Source organism: Chelmon rostratus, chromosome 11 (genome assembly GCF_017976325.1).
Source record: "Chelmon rostratus isolate fCheRos1 chromosome 11, fCheRos1.pri, whole genome shotgun sequence".
In the NCBI taxonomy this organism is placed as follows: Eukaryota; Metazoa; Chordata; class Actinopteri; order Chaetodontiformes; family Chaetodontidae; genus Chelmon; species Chelmon rostratus.
In genome coordinates this window covers 22,651,708-22,673,090 of record NC_055668.1, presented here as the reverse complement: position 1 = coordinate 22,673,090, position 21,383 = coordinate 22,651,708, and the positions used below count along the sequence as shown (strand labels likewise).

The following is a 21,383-nucleotide window of genomic DNA, read 5'->3' as shown; positions in this document are numbered from 1 at the left end:
GTGTGTGTTTACAGTAATTTAACAATAAAGTTTAAAATGAGATGAAACCTGATGCTTAGAATGAAACAGTGAGTGCATACAGGCTCAGAAACAGGGGTGTACCCATCTAAACTCCACATTTATACCAAATGTAGTCTACTTTTTATGGAGTTATATATAAATACATCCATATGACCAAATATCCTGTCGTGATAAACCAAGATAATTACTATCCAACAGATTTTAATAACTTTTTTTCTGTTGAAAGTCTCAAAGTACTTTAAATCTAAGGAAAGGAAAGTCTGAATAAATGACACATTTCAGATTAATACGGGAAGCAGAAGAGTTGCAAGCGCAGGCGTAAGATAAATGTTTGTAACCACAAGAATACAGCACTTGATAAACATTAATACACTATATTACATGTTAAATATTTGGCAGTCATGCACGACACTGAGAAGTATAAAAACTCTGAACTTTTTCATTCTGGGTCATATTGGACAGTTTTTGAGTCTCTGGCATATCTGAAGTGAAACACGTAGATGTAATGCAAATTGTTAAATATTAGCATAAATGGGTATCTGGCAACAAAAATAGTGTCATTGGCCTTTAAAATCACATCACAGCAGTCAACATTTGATTTCTATGCAAGTGTTTTATATCTTCTGAAGTAATTTGGGAGGGAGCAGACGTCGTGTCCTGCAGTTGTGTCCACAGTACATTGGATTTGTTGCTGTTGCGGGTATCCTTTGTTTATTTTTAGCAGGATTGCAGGTCGAGCTTTTAAACTCCAGAGAACAAGGTAGACGTATTTATGGAAGCTTCCCTTCTCAATAAAAGATGAATCGCTGTCTTATGCAACGACTCCTGACCACACTGCAGGCAGGCGAGAGACAGACGGAGGGAGGGACAGATGGATGGATGGACAGATGCATAACTTACATAGATGTGTGTTTTTTCTGTCACGATTGCCCTTTAAGAAAACTGTCAATCCTGTTTCCTCTTCCTCACTCCCATGCATCTCTCAGGCGTCCTCCTATCTGACTCTCCATCCTTTTGACACCCTCTTTATATCTGTTTCTCTTTCTCTCCACCTTTTATGTCTCCCTCATTCTCTCCTCCTGACTCTATCCCACTTTCTCTTCCCCTCTCTGATCTATTATTCACATCCCTCTCTGACTCTTTCTCTCTTGCCTTTGACACCTGGAATCCCTCCGTCCGCTGCAGGGCGTTTAGACCTCTACCAACAGTGCATCCCTCCCAGGAAAAGAAATAGATTGATGAATAAAAGAACAGAGCGAGGAGACAGATAAAAAGCTTCGGTGTGGGCAGCTCTATAGATATGTCAAGGTATTTCTCCATGTGGCTTATTGTATAGGTTGACATTTTACACAGTCCTGTGTAATCCTTTAAAAGCACGGGTTCCAGCAGTGTTAGATTCAGTGAGGACAAGACATGAGACCATAGAGGAAAAAGGAGTATTTTACCCTTTAGTAGCTCTTCTTTTAGATATCGGCAGGTTAACTTTCGGCTTCACAAAATCAAAACAGATGTATTTTACTTGACTTGAGCATGATGATTTTAAAGACCTGATGCCCTCGCTGAGCCAAAACAGAATAAAGTATGGCTGGACCAGTAGCATGATCAGACAAAGAGCAGAAGAGGGACAGAAAATATGATGACAGAACAATACAAGTTACTATTTAATAATTTATTAGTAATCAAATGTCCCATGTTTCCATATTGATTAGATGGTTTCTTGAATTTGTTAAAATTTCAATGGTGTTCAGGATGGTGTAGCCACAGCAGGTTGTTGCTATGGTGCTTCGCGTGTGTGCCAGGTTGTTGCTTTGTGGTTTCAATTGTTCCCATCTGGTACTTCAATGAATCTGCAGTAACAGTGCTATTTCAATCAGGAGAAACTAATTGGAAGACAGTCGTGAAGAGTAATTAAGTGAATTTTTTTTTTGGCATAGTGTGCACAACAGGAAAAGTTAAAGACTCCATCGTGACTTAGCCAAACAGAAATCTAACACACGGAGTCTGGACAGTGGTGCCGGTGAAAGAGCAGGAAGTAGAGAGCTGGATGGATGTGATGTGGAGCAGGAGACTGGTGAGAGCAGTGGATAGACCCATGAACAGTTGGCTCTGATGACAGCTGGAGGGGAATGGGGTGAAGGTAAGTCGTATCGATCGGACACTAAAATGACAGCAGCAGAGAAAGAGAAAGTTTTGACAGGAATGAGACAAATGGCTTGCGTGAGTCGTGGCGCGTGAATGCCATCAGTCAGCTGATTGAGATGAACTTTTGACTTTGTGGTGAAGATCTAAAAAGCACTTGTGACATGACGATGATTCCCACCAAGCAGCTGAGGGTGATTTTTCTCCAATTTTAACCAAGATGCCAAAACACAACCAAACTCAAACCTGAGAGATCAGAATAAATCAGAAAACACTCATAAGAGTCGCTTTTGGAATCATCATGTGGGTCATTTTGAAAGACACAGCATATTTCTACATTTAGGTATGAGGACTGTGATCCCTGAGGAGATCACATAAGATCCCTTACTGAAATCGGATAGCTCCTGCTTTAACTTTCTTTAAAATGTTCCTTTAGAAGTGTTTTCCTGAGCTCTATAACACATTCATGTTTCCCTTCAGTTCCGGCTCCTTCACCATCTTAAACAGATGTGGTTCAAACGTCTTAAACGCTTTTATCGCAACAGATGTTGTTGATGTTGTATGGCACTCAAACTACTCCATCGATTAAGCTTGTGATCACCAATAGAAGAATATGATCACCCACCTGAAGGTTGGATTGTGTTTTAAAAAAATCTGTCAGCTTTTCCCAGATAAACAAGGGTTCTGAAAAGTTTATCCTGACCCACCTTTGGGTGCTTTTGCAGTGTGTGAAGGAGGCTGATGTGTCCCACATGGCAGCTGTTTGTGCCCAAGGGTTGCTGCTGCTGTGCCCTAGAGAAGGACATTTAGTCCCCAACTGCCAGCATAAACATTCACATCTGTCTTCATGTTTTGAAGAAGGGCAAAGTCACTCAGTAATAAAAAAAAAAGGTTTTCTTTATAGACAGAGAGAACGACTGAAAGTAAAGTGAGTTTTTCTCTGTGTTGTTTAGATATTTTCTTGCACTCGGTCAAATTAAGAAGTCTTTTAGGCAAATTGCTATTGAAACAACTGTTATCATGAGATGTAACTGTCACGATATGTCATGACCTTCACCAATAACGATGTGACAGTTATAAAAAGTCACACTTATTTCAACGAATGAGTATTTGTGTGCATGCCATGTACACAAATAGCTGCACAAATGTGTGTGTGTGTGTGTGTGTGTGTGTGTGTGTGTGCACGCGTGCATGCTTGTGTTCCACCCTCTCATATCGTTGCAAAAGATAAAGGCTAAACACAATCTACATATTAGAGCACCGGCATGTGCGTGCATCAGATGAGGGCAGATCTGAAATGGAATCTCCCTCTGTTCCCCCTCGCTGCACACATCTTCCATCCATCTATCAGCGCTGCGCCACAACGCCTCGCCGTCCCGCCACCGAGCCATCAATCATCACATTCCCATGCTTTATGGAAATGGGAGGGAAAAGCTTCATTTAACAGCATTTTACCTTCTATCTCATCCACCTATCTCTCTTTGTCCGTCCGTCCGTCCGTCCGCCCTTCCATCTACGCTTGCGTCCAATCTAGTCACAGTGTAAGGTCGTTTATTTAAATCTATTTAAATGGATATGGGGCGCGTGCATATGGAGGGAGATTTCACGGCCCAGCAGGTCAGCAAATACCAAGGATGTTCCACCTCACTAACCCCCCATCAGGGCCCATAGACAATTATTACTCTCCACAGGTAGTCAAATTTGAGTGAATGTGTGTGCAATTAGAGAAAAGTACCAATCTGTCGATCTATCTATCTATCTATCTATCTATCTATCTATCTATCTAGAAAAATAAAATACAACAGCTGTATAATAAAACACCTGAATAAGCAGGGGAGAAAGGTGATGAGGCATGGGTGAAATAAAAGAAAGGAAGTGTGAGATATAGATGAAAAAAGGAAGGCAGTGGACAGGAGCAAGGTACAGCATAGGAAGTGAAATGGGTGTCGGGGGGGAAACAGCATCACTCTCGAGGGGAAGTCGGCGAAAGGAGAGGAGCGGAGAGAGAAATTGAGGGAGGTGGCTTGGAACGTTTGAGGGAATAAGAAAAGGGGGAGAGTGGGAGGGGAGGGGACAGGAAGGAGAAGTGAAGGGTAAACGTCTTTGCTAATGTCTTTGGTGCCAATATTGACTAACGCTGGCTCCCTTTGACTTCAGTGCACTCGCTGCATTCTCCTCTTCAGTTCATTAGCTCTGTCATTTGGAAATGGACGTATTGGCTCAGCTGTTCAATGTCACCATGGATAGATGGATGGATGGATGGATGGATGGATATGTAGAGGATCAAACATTAAAGCACCACAGCAAATAAGCTTATTTACTGCAAAAATGCATGCAGCACTTACACACAGTATTACTCCGATGATTTTCCAAAGCATACAGAATCTCGACTGATGAAGGGGTCGTCATTCCTTCCAGGCAGCGCCAGCTTTCGTTAAACTCAGCATGAAAATCAAACTGCAGGTGACTGAGACTGCATCCGTGGGAAGCTGTTGATTCTGAGGATTGATGTCTGCCGCCAATAAGCACGTTACGCTACGATATTGTAATAACAAAACCTTGAGAACATCAAGAAAACATCTCTATGAAAAGGAAAATACAAATTATGTGGTTTTTGTGTCTGAAAATTGGTGCTGTTCAAAGTTTAAATGGCCAGACTTCCCATGAGCACTTTCATGCCCTGACCTGGATGAATCTCTCGTTAAAATATGAGCTTTTTCCACTTACTGTGTAAAACATGGACGTAGTCTCTGTGACGTCACCCATTGGTGTCTGAAGAAGCCGTTGTGGTGCTCAGTGACAGTGACTCCGCCATCTTGGCAGCATCTGACTCCATCAAACTCCCGGCTAATCCAAAAATGGACAAAGAAGTGGAGTGTGGGTGGAGCAGAGGTGGGCTGAGTGAAGCCTGGGCGCTGAAACTTGCAGATAGCTGTCACTCAAAGAAGCCATGCCCTAATTTTTGCAAAAGTTTAAGACAATATAATTCAAATGAGTGAGTTATATATAAAATCACCCCCATATAGATGTCATGAACAGAGAAATTAGCTATAAAGACCAAAACTGGTTTTTGTACCCGACAAACGTTTTTATTTCCGCTGTAAATCTGGGCATTTTAACATGAGGGTCTAATGGGATTGACTCACATTTGGAGCGAGCTTCAAGTGGCCATTCGAGGAACTGCAGTTTTTGCCATTTTCCATTTTTCAGCTCCAGAGGTTGCAATTTGCCTTTTTCAGATCAGGATTTATGTCCAATGCTGATGTTCAGTGCCAGCACAGGAAGTAGCCTTCCCCATGCGTGAGGTGAGGTCTGGTAAGATTTCTGACTTTGATGTAGAGACCAGACCAGACATTAATATTTGTGTTTTTAATTCAGCATAACCAAGATTTTTTTCCCAACCATAAGTGTAGTTGCTATACCAAGAAGCAAGGATTTTAAAAAATGTTGGCACCTGATGTAAAAGAATGTTGGCATCGAAAATAGTCCAGGGTTTTGCATCCAGTCAGAGTAAAAAAGTAAAATAAAACTGATTATTTGATCACTGTAGAAACAGACATGAATGCGTGAATGAGTGCCCGCAGGTGGGAGAATCAAGCCAAAGACTTGCATGCTTTGAAAAAGGTGCAGTAGGTTTGGTTCGTTCCCTCTGAATTAATCAGTAATTTGCAAACTGATGGATGGAAATGGAAGAGTAGACAGCTAACACCTTCAATATTTAATCAACTCTTCAATGAGAATAAGATGGAAATGGATGGATGGACAGATTGAGAACGGATGGAAGTAGAGATGGATGCATTGTTACAAATCAAAGGAAAGAATGAATATCCAAAGGGAAGATGCAGCATCAATCAGTTCTGAGGATGGATGGACATGTTGGCAGTTTACAACACTGAAATCGCAATAACTTCATCTACAACATGTTATGCAACACATGCGATCCATGAATGTGTGTGTTTGTGTGTGTGTTTGTCCAGAGGGGACAAGGCTACGCATAGGGGTGTGTGCTGCACCTGTGTTAACATGATTAAACATTGCTTCTTCCTCCGCCTCTACGGCTCTAAATCATCTTCTTCTCCACCCTTTTCTCACCGATCGTTATCCCCTACGCAGCACTTCTAAGAAAGAAAGAAAGAGAGGGACGGATGAGCAAAAAGGGCAAGGGCCTCACAGGGAGTCACACACGGAAAGGCAAAGAAAGAGAGACTCGGACAGAGTGTGAGGTGAGGAGGGTCAAGGAGACAAACAGATCACAGTCTTGCAATTCAAAAGAGAGAGGTCTGTCTGGAACGAGCCTCTGTGATATGATGTTATGACTGTTTTGGCTTTTGCTCATCAGATTTCTCCTGCCGCCACGAGCCACCGGCACTCACTGGATTGGGCGTAATCCTCCTTCAGTGACCCAGCAGACGAACAGATAGAAGCACTTTCAGGCAGATTGTCTGATCATTTGGCAGAAACAGACAGATTTTCATCAAATCAGTCTGAGGCACAGCGTGCGGGGGTCCGTCTTTGTTCCCTGATGGACTGACAGACAGAAACAGACTCCATGATGCTGTGAAAGATGGTGTCCGTGGTGTCTTGGTGAAATCGTTGTGTCGGATTGCTGCGGTTGGGCATGTGGCTGCCTGTCAAACCCTCAGCGGACACCTCTGTCTCTGTGCCTTTATTTAAATGTCAAAACATTTTCACAGCCTTTTACTGTCTCGTTAAGTCAGGAAGGTGATGATGCTGTTAGAGAGATTATTGCCTCACAGGAAAGGCATCAGACATATTGTCACAAGGCTGTTTGCTGCTCTGTCTTTTGTCTTTCTTTTTCTCAAATGCATGAAACAGCATTTCCACTTCCACAACAGAACAGATGAGTTTGGTAGCAGGGTTAAATTATTTTAAGTTCTTATTCAACTGATGTCCCAAAGCTCAATGTGCAATTGCCTGCATACGTAGAGCTTGGACGACTTCCTACCGAACAAAAAGACATCATGGCCCAAAACCAAACTACATACTGATTCTAAGGAGGTTTTACTATATAGTAAGTGACAAAATACAGGGTACTCATACTAAAAACATGATTGCTTGTTGAGCGTGCTGTTGATGCACAATGTTCTCCCACAATGCAATGCACAAAAAGAAAAGTGATTTAAATTAAATTAATTGTAGATGGTGGTGAAACAGCCCTAAGGTAAGATATAGAAAATGGTATAGTATGTTGATATTTTTATACTAACTGCTAAAAGAGTAGACTATGATGATTAGCATTGTTGTATTTACTGCATAGGATTAGTGTGTTGTATGGATTTTGGCCACCGCTAAAGTCCTTTCTCTTTGTCGACCTGCTCAGGTGTTTTTGGTGATGTTGGTGTTCGCAGGGTGAATTCAGGGGCAGCTCTGCCTTTTTTTGTGGACAGTCATAGCAGAAGCAAATGAAGTTTTCTGCTTTAGGCATGTTTTTAGTTGTTTTTGGCAAGAAAACAAGGAGCAACAAGATGAGCCTCAAAGGAGATGAAGGGACACGCAAGTCTGATCTCTTCAGCTGTACCTGACAGGCTGACACACCTGTCAGTAAGAAGAATAACGTCCACAACAGAAAAGGAAAACACTGTTTCTACATTAGATGAAAAAGACATATTCTGATCCATCTGTGCAGCGGTTCTCTGTCTCTCTGTGAGGTGAAGAGGAGGAGGGGAGCTGGAAAGCACAGGTGTTGTGAGGAGGTGGAGGAGAGCTGGATAGGACAGGTGTTGTGATGTGTAGAGAGGTGAGATGGCAGCGACAGGAAGTTAGTCACATTGTGCACAAATACATCTGAGCCACAGACTCTGTGGCGAAAACAGTAATCACAGCATTGCCTCAGTGGAAATGGTCGAGTTTGTACATGTATGGGGACACACATCCTACTGTGCTGTGTGTGTGTATACAGTGTGTGTGCGACAGTAGATGGTATTTTCTGCACTGCTGACGCTTGATTGACCAATCACAGCTGGATTTAAAGTGTTCCCTGACCATTTGGACTTGAATTAAGCTCATTCACCAACCTGGTGGGCACTGGCCAATCATAACTTCATCTGCAGTGTTTATTGATCAATCAAAGACAGATTTACAGAGATCACTGACCAATTACAGAAGGATACACTGCAGTCATTGCCAGGACCTATTTTTGGCTTGGTTTGCACCACAGAGAAGCCACACTGAGTTTGAGCAATCTATTTGTGCACGTTTCAAAAATAGAAATGCAATTTTTGGAGCTAATTTATTAACACAGGCTTTTCTGAAACTGTGTATTGACACATTAAGGCTCTCAGGCTTCCTGCTCATTAAAACACTTCTGTTCCTTCTTCCTGTCAAACCCAGACTGCCAACACCTACAAGTAGATTTCCCGACAACTAGCTAACTAAGAATCGCCTCAGATCCCTTTTCTAGCTGTCTAATTCCCCGCAGATTAACTCACATGTAAGCAAGAAAGCAGAATCTTTTCACAAGTGTGCACAACTCAGTAGTGATGCCAGGAGTGAACCTCTCCCTCTTCCCATCCAGACAAAATAACACGTCTCACTTCTTTATCACTCTCTCTGCATCTACCGTATGCATCCATCCATCCTGTGTACCTGCTGGCAAGGCAGATATGAAATGAACAGAACAGTCGGAGCGTTATAAAATGTGACAACGCTGCACTGAAAACCTAATTCTGCTGCATCACGCTCCCCATAATTCATGAGTGGTGATGTCATCAGAATTAGGCCTGATTAGCAGGTCAGCGGCTGTTTTATGGAGATAAACGAGCCAAACGAGCGACCACAACAATAACAACGAGCGATGGTGGGAGCCGAACGAGTGAGGAAAAGAGGTGGATGATTAAACGAGTGGAAGGGAGGAATGTGGGCCAGCAGGGTGTGATAATCTGTCTCTCTGCCATCTATCCCACATGGGTGAGAGAGAGAGAGAGAGAGAGAGAGAGAGAGAGAGAGATTAAGGGGATGTATGATGTATTCTGACCCATATTCGTGCACACAGTGATGTGTTGTGACCCACATACTGCCTCATCTAAATGCACTTCCTAATTTGATACTGATATGTGTATGAGTGAGTGCGTGTGTGTTTCGCATTGAGAATGAATGCACTATTGTACCTTGCGGGCCGCTGCAGTATGGTCATGTTGTAGGTCAACCTGCACTGCAGATTGATGCCATTAAACTTTGCCGTTTTGCTGTCAGGGGATCCTGGCCGCTCAGTGGATGACAGCGAATGCTTTTTGTCTTTTTACTGAATGTGAGGGCTGTTTAATTCGAACAGATGAATGAAGTGTGCATTTAAAACCGGGGGTGGCTGGGGCACAGTTTTGAAGAAAGAATAAAAAAGACTCACATTTAAAGGCCCTTGGTGACAATTAACTTGACATTATTAAGAGCCCTTAATAAGCTACATTGCTCAATACTCACTATTTGCCTTCAAGAACACTGTGATCATCTGCTGCTGGTTTGCTTGTTTGTTTGTTCAGCAACAGCTGAAAGAAAATCAGGGATGCAGCCTTTGTCAGTTATGCCCAAAAGCTCTGAACCTCTGGAATATTTATATCAGTATTCTAACATGAAGTAATATTGATCGTTGTTTTGTTGTTCTGTTCTTTGTATGTCTCTGTGCTCATTTTCATCTTCTGTTGCACATTTTCTCTGTTTGTGTGGTAGTTTGTCTCTTCCTGATAGCTCTTTGTCTCTTTGTGGGAGTTTTGTGTCTCCTTTTGGTCATTTTGCATCCCTTTTTAGTTGTTTTATTAACTTAATAACAAGAAATGTTAACAGATGCTTTGTACATAGGCTCTGGGTCTGCGGCTCTGGACTTGTAATGCACCTGCTCTGTTCATGATGGTAATAAGTCTTCTACCTTTCACCTTCTGACTCTCATTGGGGGAGGATAAAGAACCCTCCCTCTGCAACAAAACAGATCAGTGGCTGAACATCCAAAAGCAGAATGTTTGCATGATCACGTGTGCCGATTGTTAAGACAGAAAGTGAAAGGAAAAAGACGACAGCGAGCTCTATTTGCAGTCGTAGGAGGGTGATGCCTTGCTGTCTGTCACCTATGATTTAACTCCACAGTGTGCAACTTTTTTGCCAGCAGTCAGCAAAGTGTGCGGCGCGTCTCGCCCTCGCCATTGTCACTCGCTTCATACCACTGCACCTGCCACTCATCTTGTCGAGCTGTCAACCTTGAAACAGCATCAGGCCTGAGGTTGAGGGAGCCATGGTGTGTAAAGCTTCTAGAAACAAACAGTGGAACACATCTGCAGTCACAGACGTACAAGGTTTTCTGAATATTTCTTCTGTTCCAATGACACCGCCGTGGGGGGGGCATGACTGTAAACTGAATCATCATTGTCACTGTGATTTCCTCCTGCAGTGTTTCTCTTTAACTCTTTGCATTCATCATGCTTACATAACAATGTGTATGTCTGAAACAGGCTTTTTTTTTGGGTGGCTACGTCTTGCTAATGGGCAGACGGACAGCATTGTGTGTGACAGCGTGTGAAGGGTTTAGTCTTTAACACCCCATGACTTCCTTTGCTGACCTCTAGGGGTTGAACTCCTTAGCTTGCTGCAGTGACATACAGGCGCACTCTACGACCTCGTGCAACACATTCTAGAGTTGGGAGTGAAAACAAGCTTCCTGGTGACATCACTTTTGGGTGTGGTTACAGGTGCAGCAGAGCACACTTCTGAGAAACTGTCTTGAAACATTCAGCCAGCGAGGGCAGCGAAACACTGATTTTCAGTCCGGTGTTGAGTTGCTCTTTAAAGCAGAGCCCCACTGATACAACATGATGGTTTTTAATGGCCTCTGTCCTCCAACAACAAAGACCTCCTGGCATCGGTCCAAAACAACGACAGGAAGGAGAGAAAAGGAAGGGGAGCAGCAGTGATAGACAGCGAGGCAGGAGGTTGTGCATGTGAGAGAGAGTCTCCCTTTGAGCCCCCTGTTGTCCTTTGACCAGGCGGCAGGAAGGTTGAAGCTTTTCCAGCACGCTGCACAAGTGAAGAGATAACATCATTCACTTTATGTCACAGCCACAACTACATTTTCTGCAAATACAGATATGATGCAGCTCCTGCTGTACAACCAGACACTTCAGGGATCCTTTGACAGAGTTAGGTGGTGAATTTTGTTATTTTTAAGGTGAAAGAGGGATCGGGTGGTGAGATCAGAGCTGGATATTAAATTAGATTAATTTCAAAGCAGTGTCAATATGATACCCAAGCCTTAGTGTTCTCTCTTAAAAAAAATGTTTTTGCCGTCTGTCAGATATTTGATCCGATCTGACCATGACCGATCAGTAGGGCTGCCCTCCCTGTACTTTCAGGCACACTCGTTCAATAGAAGCAACTCAAGTTTTTCTGAAAGGTATATTTTAGATATTTAGACTGGTCATGTGTCAGAACAGGAGAAACAACGTTGTTTCTGCAAACATGTGGAATATCTCTGGCATCCCGAGAGACTGGAGGTCATCTGCTGCTCGTGTCGCTGAACACACACTAAAAAACATGCATGGAGGAAACACAGGGTGTATTCTCATCAACACACTCATAGACCTGAAGAACCAATGTGGAATTAATCGTTTGCTTTTGTTTAGCTGTCATTTGATCGTTACTATCGCAACTAACAGAGTAAAAATAAGACTCATAGTACTTGTAAAAAATAAAGTAAAAGCAGCCCTCCTCCTGCAGGTTCACATCAGCTTTTCAAATCACCCAAAAATAATCTAGAATAAACCTCATTTTCAGCTGTCATGTTAAAATAATAAGCATAATATTGTAATGGAGCAATAACAACTCCAGCTGAGAGGTTAATTAGTGCCTGTGTTGTCAGGTGGCTCAGGTTGGGTGCAGTCTGGAGGTTTCAGAAAACAAGAAAACAGGGAGGACCTACAGTCATGACTCAGGAGAGAGGACAGCCAGGTCTCAGCACTGTCCCCACAGAGCTGGATGTGATAGGTCTGCAGCAGTGCACTCACAGTAAATCATCTCAAGTCCACCAAACAATGAGCAGAATTTGGAGGACCTAAGGATGCGAGGTGCCAACTTTCCATACTTGAATGCAGAGAAAAATCCTTTCCTCGCTGCAGTTTTTTGATTCACTCCTTCTGTCTGATTAGCAAAGAAACAACGTGCGGTACACAGATGTTTTTGGCCCCGTGACAGACCAAACAAAGCCGGCAACCGGTCCAACAGACCAATCAGACACTGAGCCTCGGACCTGCTTCAAGGCTGTTCAGTAGTAAGATGATGAGAAGAAGATGATCCTGACATATCTTCATCAACATTTATTATTTGGTGATAGTAGATGGAGGAGGCAACCAATCAAAGAGTGCGTCAAACTGTCAACATAATAAAGAAATTTACAGCAATCGAATGGTCGAAAGGACACAAACTGTCAGCATCCAATAAAGAGATGCTGATCAGATATACGACGTGTATAAAGTATAATGGTCGTAGTTTATTAGCCTCCTGCTGAGCTCTACGTGTTTTTAAAGATATTTTTATGCTTCAGCTCCTTTGAAGCATAAAAGCTTTGACTATTCATAGCCTGGTTTTAAAGCAATGATTAAGAATATTATCACATATTTTAATGTTATTGAGCAGTAAATATACAAATGATGCACCAGAAGGAACATAATGTGTGCCCCTAACATCGTCAAACATTATCAAACTCCATTTCCTACATGCCACAGGCAGCTTTTAAGAGGTTCATCAGTGGAAGATTTCTTTATGGGTTTGTTTGCTTCAAGTCCTCAAAGATCCAAACAAGAAAGAAGAAGCACAAAAGAAGAAACACACTGCCGTTGTTTAAATTATATTTCAAAAACATCCCCATTCCTTCCCCTTTCAGGAATGAAAAACCATGTTTTAATCCTGTGCTGCATGTTGAAAGTTTGAGAAATGGCTGCACGCTGTGGCGGGGATGTTTTCAATACCACTTAGGCTGATTGGTTTAAAAATCCAGCTGTGTGGTCAGAGACTTGCAATGATGTTAATGCATCCTAATGAGCATCCGGGTCTAACTACATTGATACTGATTGTTATGTGCAACCAGCTTAATTAGCCTTCAGTGTCAAATGTGATAAATGTTGTCCATTAGCTAATTAGTGTTTCATGATTGGATTTAACTCACTTTAAAAGAACATACACAGTCACCTCGCATTAGCACTGTTCCTGGATGCGCCACGTTTCCACCTGGTGCTGCTGCTTTGTCATTTCTATCAAATGATTTACTTTCATTTAAAAGTGCAGTGTTTTGTCGGTTACTGAGGAAAACAGTGAGAGATTTGGTTAGAGAGAGATAGTTATTGAACCTTGGCAACAACAACTCTTCCTTAAGTCCATATAGGAAAAAAACACACAGCAAATGCCAAGATAGTGAATGAGAGTAACAACAAATAGGTGACCGAAGGTCAGTGAATCAGATCCTGCTCAGCTTCCCAGCCCACACACACATGCTGCCTTGGCCTGTTTAAAATACATCAGCTAAGGAATACAGATGTTGTAATGGTTTAAATACTGTTTGTGGCTTCATGTTCTACTGTGTTTAGTTTCCAGCCTTTAGTGCACATGATCATCTTACTGTGTCCTCTCTCTGGAAACAACATTTTTTATTTTTGCACTAATCTTTGCATACAGGATTTAAGTCTAGATTGACAGCATGTTACCATTACAATGTAGCTTAAAAATCTTGAGATTATTTTAAAGATATTAAGAGAAAATTGAAGAGCACAGCCTGAAATGTGAAAATAAGACAAAGCCGGTATAAACTTTAATGTAAATGTAGCGCACAATGAAGCCGATTTCCACCATTTTTTGTTGCTGCTGCTTGGCATTGATCAGTTTTTACACAATATTCTGTTCTAGATCATATTTTACTCACACAGCTGACCGTTTTATACTGTTTTGGTTTTTACTATGTAGATAATTCTTAATGACTGGCGGGTATACAAGCAGAGCCTGAAGAGTGTCCTGACCTTGCAAATGTCTCAGGAGGGATGCATGTGTGTGTGTGTGTGTGTGTGTGTGTGTGTGTGTGTGTGTGTGTGTGTGTGAAAAGAGGACAGTCTGTAGAGGTTTGCTGGGTTGCTCTGAATGTTGGGTGACCACTGAAGAAGACATGGAAAGGCGAGGGCTTAAATAGAGGAATGTGAAGGTGGAAGAAAGAGGATGAATGATCGAAGACAGGATAGATGGATAACAGCTGATTGGATGAATGATAACTGCAGGTTTAGCATCCTCTGTAACATCCTCACTGTGCTACGTGTCCTGCAACACATACAAGCCCAAGTGTGTTTGTTATGAGTCATAAATCACCAGAAATCATTGAAAATAAAACACAGGGAACTGAATGTACAGTCTGATTCCTTATCAACAGTGATGTTCATACAATAGTGAAGTTAAAGAAACTACTATGCTGGAGCTTGCTTTGGAAAATGGTTGGTAGATATATAAGATGTATGTCCATGATTTGTGGAAGATTTAGAAAACAGCGGTATGTTCCTTTAAGGCGCTTTCGCTCTTGAAGTCGGGGCTGATGCTGCTGTTGGCTTAAGTTGAGTTCGCTGTCGTCGGTTATTGAACATCCCGCCAGGAGGAACTCTTTCTGCCTCAATGTCTGTGGACGTACAGTCAGCCAGCCAGCACGATGGTATATTTCATATTGAAGAGAAGGTGGTTGTAACTCATAACGACAAGCTGTCAGGTTGAATCTGAGTGGCTGCTTGATGCTTCTGTATAATGTATGCAGCTAATGTACAAAGTGACGCAGCGAATGCAGCAGCAGTCAATGTCACAGGCTCGTAACCTTTATCGTTTGTGACACCCCAAAATAAATGAGTGCTAGTGACTCCCCAGTCTGCCACACACACACACACACACACACACACAGGACCTATATGTTGATCTTTGATGCCAAATTAGTGTATCTTCCCCTTTGCGTTTGTCTCTCTTGATTTATCATTTCGGGATGGCTAACAGATGCAACTTTTGATAAATTAAACATAGCCTGAAGGTGAATTGCTCAACGTGGCAACACATTTACACTAAATTTACATGTGACTCTATGGAGACATTCTACAAGCTTCACTTTGACTTCAGGCTGAGGAGAAATCCACCTAATGATGTCGTACATTTTCCAGAATCACTTGAGGCAACTCTCGGAGAAAACGGCTGCATGCAGACCACCACTAGCGCAGCATCAAAACAACGCAGCCACTCCATTCATTTCAGTTAACGAGGAGGGTTTGAGTCGGCACAGAAGGAGACCTGATGCAGAGCCGTTATTATTTGTAACATAACAATGCTATTCTTCTTTTTACCTTTCAGCTATTGAGGCAGGGGATAAAATGATTGATGCTGTGATACCGTTTCAGAGCTGTACATTTAAAAAAAAATTATAAGCATTTCATTCAACAACAAAGCAATTTTCCTGTGGAGATCAATTAAGATTTTCTAAATCTGAATCTGAATCCGGTATTACTCAAAGCGGACTTCCTGGATATTATTCATCCACACAGGTAGAACCTGTAGCACCATGGTTTAACCACTGCAGCCCCTTGCTTCTCAGTCATCTGATCTTTTCATCTTAAATAAGGAGGCCTTGCCCTTTGATGTTGAGGGATTTCTAAAATGTGATGTGTATCATTGATTTTTCTCCATTAATTGAATTTACAGTGTAATGCTTGTAAAACTACTTGCTAGGTTTTAAAGGGTTCAGGAGGTTTGATTTCAAATCTTCACTAATGCAGTCGTGTCCATTCCCAAGTCCTCTTTCATCTGTGCTGCAGCAGCTTTCCAAACAGTTCATGTCTGACGTTTTGCAGTTGTTGCATGTTAGCAGGTCGTGTCTGTCCGCTGAAAAGAAAACACAGATTTTTTCGACGATTCCTCTGGGGGATGAAATCAATCTGCAGCTAAAAAGACTATAAAAACAGCTTCTGACTGTGAAAACACAAAAGCAGGAAATAAAAACTGCTTGAACTTCATGCACGTTTTAAAGACATGGAGTGAGCCACAGGTCAGCACTCAGCTTAGGGCTGGTGTCAGCGTCAGGACTATGAAGAGGCTTCCAGTAGCACACTATATGGTCTAGGAGGTGGGTGCATGTTCAACAGTAAGCTTTACTGACAAGCTGTCAAAGTGGATTATCTCTGTTGCTGTTTCATTATATATGACCATATACCATACACTCCCTCACACACAGCGGTCACTCTGTGTTTCTCATGCAGAATGCCTGTAAGCATGAACCCTGCTGGAGGGCCTTTGAGCAAGACACTGAGACTGTAACGAGAAGGAGCCAATGCAGAACAGCCTCAGGATGCAGGATCACAATCAGCTGCTTAATGACGGCTCGAAAGAGTCTCTGCGCCGAAGCAAATTCACAGCTTTTTCTTAGGGATGTCTCTTTTCCAGAGAATTGAGCTTAAGCTGCTCTTGATGTGTGTTTTTGCGGCAGTTTGGTAGCGATCTGGCACCTCAGCCAACGCACTCTGTTGTCATCTGTAGATGGTGGCAAGCAATAAAAACCAACAGGCTTTAAAATGTCTGTAGAGGACATGTTTTCCTCCACCTTCGTACTGCAGGTGCTGCTCTGTCACTCACCTCAGTTACATAATGAATGTTGAGAAATAAGACAAATAACATGTGACACTGTTGGATGTCCCAGGGTTTATAGGTTGCTTGTTAACTTGCTTCCCTCTGTTCGGTTACACTGATTAATTTCATGCGATGGGCATGCAGGGATAATTTTTTCACTATGACACTCACTAGCAAACACACACACACACACATAGATGCAAACAACATTTCTCTCCTCTTTCTCTGCTCTCTCTCTGCAGCTGGGTCCAGTCCCCTCTGGGTTTTGAAATATGACACAATCACCATTTATTATCATCTTTCCCTCTCTCTTTGTTTCTTCCTTGCTGCCTTCTCCCTCCACTACTTAGATCTCTTACATTCTCCTCCTCTGGAGAACAAAAAATATGTTTCCTGGGTGATTTCGTGGCCTTAAAGGACAATGAGGTCATACAACCATGGAGAGGAAGCCACGTCTTTGTCCATGAGAAGTGGATAGCCATTTTAATATGCTGTGGTATAAAGAAAGTAGAAGTAAGAAAGCAGAAAGTAGCCTTACAGTTAATTTCTGCCATGCATTGTGACTGGTTTATAGCAGTTAGATCTTATCTCTTAATTCAATTCAAAATACTTTATTCTTCCCTCAAGGGGAAATTTGAGAGCTAGAGAGTTTGCAAACAGACGTAGACTCAGATAGACAATTCATTTGCTCATATAAAAACATCCAAAAACACAAATATGACAAAGGATTGATGCCAGTGACCAACCCAACACCACAAAGGTACACTCAAAGTATTCTGACAGCCACCAGATACACAGCAGTATTGATTTTAAACTGGGTGAAAATGGATTAGAAGAACTTTCGTAGGTCTGAGCTACATCAGTGGCAAAATTCAGGGCCAAACCATCTGTCAAGCATGTTTTCTCATACCCCGTGTGTGCACCCATCACAGTTTACTGTCAGTGATCAGCTTTTTGCTGCTGGACACAGATCAGAGACTATGACACAACCTCAGTACAATCCAGATCAGTTTTATTCCACATTAAGTTAGTCAGTGGTCGCAGATGGGCTAAGATCACACAGATTTTTTTTTCATAATGATTCAAAATCTCCCAAATATCATCATAAAAGTAATAAAAATAAAAACTCTGTCACCCAGAAATTAAGTACAGACATATATAAATCCAAGCTGCAACAGAAAATACGCTTTGAAGTAAACAGAATGATATTTTCTATTAAGAAATTAGGAAATATTTGCATATTGAAGGCAAGAATTTCATTTGTTTTCCACTAAAATATCAGTTCTTGCAGCATAATATCTGCTTCTTCTTCTTACATCTAGTGCATTATTAAAGTTTGTATGGTTCTATTTAGGCACTCAGACCTTGGTTGAAGTCCATAGTCTGGTTTAATACAGGAAATGTCTGCATTGTGTTTATTAACATTTAATTAAAACGACCATCTCTCTCAAACTGGAAGCAAAGTGCTCTTGTTGCCTAAACCAAATCACAGGTGGGACCCATGACGTGAACTGATCATTGGAGTGAAAGTCCTGCGCTTTGTACACCTGCCATCAACCCCCTGCATTCAGCTTCATCCACTCAAAGGAACATTTCCTCTGAACATAATCCAGGCAATGATTAAGTTTTTCATTACAACATAACTGAGAAAACAAGTTGGTAATATATAAACTCAATTTCTAGGAGACAGTTAGCATGCTAACATGTGCTAATCATCAATAAGCATACATCATTGAAGGTTCACTAAAATCAGTAGGATTTTATCCTGTGGGGACTATGAATGTCATGGTAATGAGTAGCGCTGTCAAAATTATTATGAGTTTGTCTGTCGAGGCTCTGTGTGTGTGTGTGTGTGTGTGTGTGTGTGTGTCTGTGTGTGTGTGTGTAATGTTACAGAAGAGGAAGGTTTTTGTGAATTTAAATCTATATAATTATAGATTTCCCTGCGAGTTCTCTCTGGAGAGGACGAGAGAAAATGGACTTGATGAGGAAGAGATGAGAAGAGAAATGAAGAGCAAATCACGTTAGGAGAGAGAGAAAGAGGAGACAAAGAAGTGTGTGAGAGGGGAGACGTTAAGGAGAGAGGAGAGAGGAGGAGGTCTGCTGGGAATCGTTCGGAGTGAGAGAACATTCTCCTCTTCTCGGGAATCTGTGTGAAACCAAATTACTGCAGACAACAGAATTACGGACGCAGACGTTCGGGGGGCAAAGAGACGAGAAACGAGCGATAGAGAGGCAGCGCAGACCGAAATGAAATGAAAACAATATTCTGAGTGTAAATCATGTCGTTGTTTTGATTGTTTCTCCTGCTTTATATTCAGAGCGGTGATAGACAGAGTTTGAGACGATAAACAGCGGCAAACATGTCTTCCAACACAAAGCATGCAGCCTCCCTCCAGCTCAGTCAGCTGTAACAATGACACGTTTTGTCATTACACATACATACATGTGTTTTACCGTGTTGCATAAAGTGCATTGGATGCGAAGAGAGACACATTTTGCATGTTGTATCTCCACATATATATTTTTTTATTTTTAGTGTGAATTGTGAAAATACGCATCGTCTCTTGCTACAGGAATAAGTGAAGGAATGATGTAGCTTCTATGCACTTTGCACATTGTTTGGGTGACTTAAAGCTCATATCTTCTATAGGAAGTTATTCATATTTGAACTCCAGTCCTTGAAATTCAATGACAAGTATCCTAAGACTCTGTTGTTGATCCAATCCATCCATCCATCCACCCAACTCCATGCAGCTTTGTGCTCTTATGTTCACGAGGAAACATCAGACTTGTGTCACAGTAGAGGCCATGCAGAACGGCATTAGAACAGCTTTGTTAGATTAAAAGAGAGAAAAACTTAGATGTCCTCTCTCAGCTGTGCTGTGACAGACAGTCACAGACAGACAGATCCACAGTGACTGGCAGTAAGACAGATGAAGAGGCAGACAGACAGGAAGAGGGTGGGCAGGCAGAGCAAACAGACGGGTGAGACGTTAAACAGAAATGGAGGGGAACAGCATCGTTCTGTAATCTAATGATGAAGACTGAGCGCGAGTGTGTGTGTGAGGATTGTAGCTCTAATTATCTGTCACACACTGAAATGGAATAAGTCCTCGATGATACGACGTGTGCAGGGCAAGACAGCAGTTATGTAAAACAACCCTTGACAGACAGACAGACAGACAGACAGACAGACTTTTGTCACATCATGTCCTCCATATAAATGTGGGGGCATTAATTACGTTAAGCAACATATATTGTGCTACAGAGCGTTTTCTCATTTTTCTGCTCATTGTTTGAAATTTACGTCCGACTGCTGCTTTCAATCTCAGCACTCAATCAACCTTTTTCTATAAGATTTACATTAAAAGAAGCTCTGATAAACCAACAGAGCTTGAATATTGGACTTAATTAGGTGGACATTAACATAACGCAGAGTAAATGCTTGTCCCTACAGCCTATTTCCTTAGTTTTTATATAACACACTCATTTAGATTATACTAAGGCTTTAAGTTATGCATAATTATGGGCATGGCAGCTGTGAGGGACAGCTAGCCGCTAGGTTTCAGCAACCAGGCTTTATTCGGCCTCGCCTCAGCTCCGCCCATGCTCCACCTCTTTGCCCATTTTTGGATTGGCTGGACGTTAGGCAGAGTCAGAGACTGCCAAGATGGTGACAGCTGGAGCCACTGTGAGCTTCACAGTGGTTCTTCAGAAAGCTGTGAGTGACGTCACGGAGACCACGTCCAGTCTATGCTGGGAATAAGAAACAGCTTGCTTACAAATCAACCAAATCGCCAAATCGTTCTGCTGCCCCAAGCAGTCAAAAACGTATTAACAACGTGACCAACTGTAGCTTCAACATGCTGCTTTCTCAGTGCTCTGAATGTCATGTACCAAAGGATTATATTTCCTATATGTGCAGTATTATCTACATCAGCAGTATCCCTCTCATGTTCACACACACTGAAGCCTGACCTCCATCTCTCTCTGCCTCCCTGCAGTGAGCTCCAACCAGAGCCATGGGGAGTACCCAGACTGCCGGAGTGAGAGGGAGTCGGGAGGGGAGGCGTCTCTCCTGGTGTCTCCGCTGGTGGTGGCGGGGATCGTTATAGGTCTGGTCCTCTTCCTCTCCTGCATCACCATCATCGTCGGCAGCCTGCGCAAAGACAGTCGGCTCCGAAACCCACACCTCCGCGCGAGCTACGGTGAGCCAGAGACTTCAGCTTTGACTTTCTGACAAACTGAACAACCAACATGTTATCTTTCCCTTCATTTTGAGTTAGGATTGCATTTTAGCGTCTTCCAAAAACAGTCAGTTTCACCATTTCCACCAGCTAAGTTTGTGTGGTGATGGAGCACAACATACAGCTCGGGAATCTAAGGTTGTGGATGTTACGATAACACACTTGATTATGTGCATAAATGAGCCACAGATTGAAGTCATCAGAAAATAAAGTCATTTTCAAATTAGAAACAAATCCACTGTGTAACACACTGGCAAGATTATATGATATTAAGATTTCAGGCCCATTTATTCAGGAGATTTCTTCACATAACTGATGACATACCCCTACACATTTTCGTGGCTCATG

The 21,383-nt window shown here is 42.2% G+C and overlaps 1 protein-coding gene across 1 annotated transcript in view; it reads left to right on the top strand.

Moving 5' to 3' along the window:
- bean1 (brain expressed, associated with NEDD4, 1) overlaps nucleotides 1–21,383 on the top strand; it is a 38,845-nt gene that overhangs the window by 7,619 nt on the left and 9,843 nt on the right. Inside the window, exon 3 of the mRNA XM_041948114.1 lies at nucleotides 20,793–20,996. Coding sequence (XP_041804048.1) covers nucleotides 20,793–20,996 — 204 coding nt within the window. The remainder of the gene's footprint in view (nucleotides 1–20,792; nucleotides 20,997–21,383) is intronic.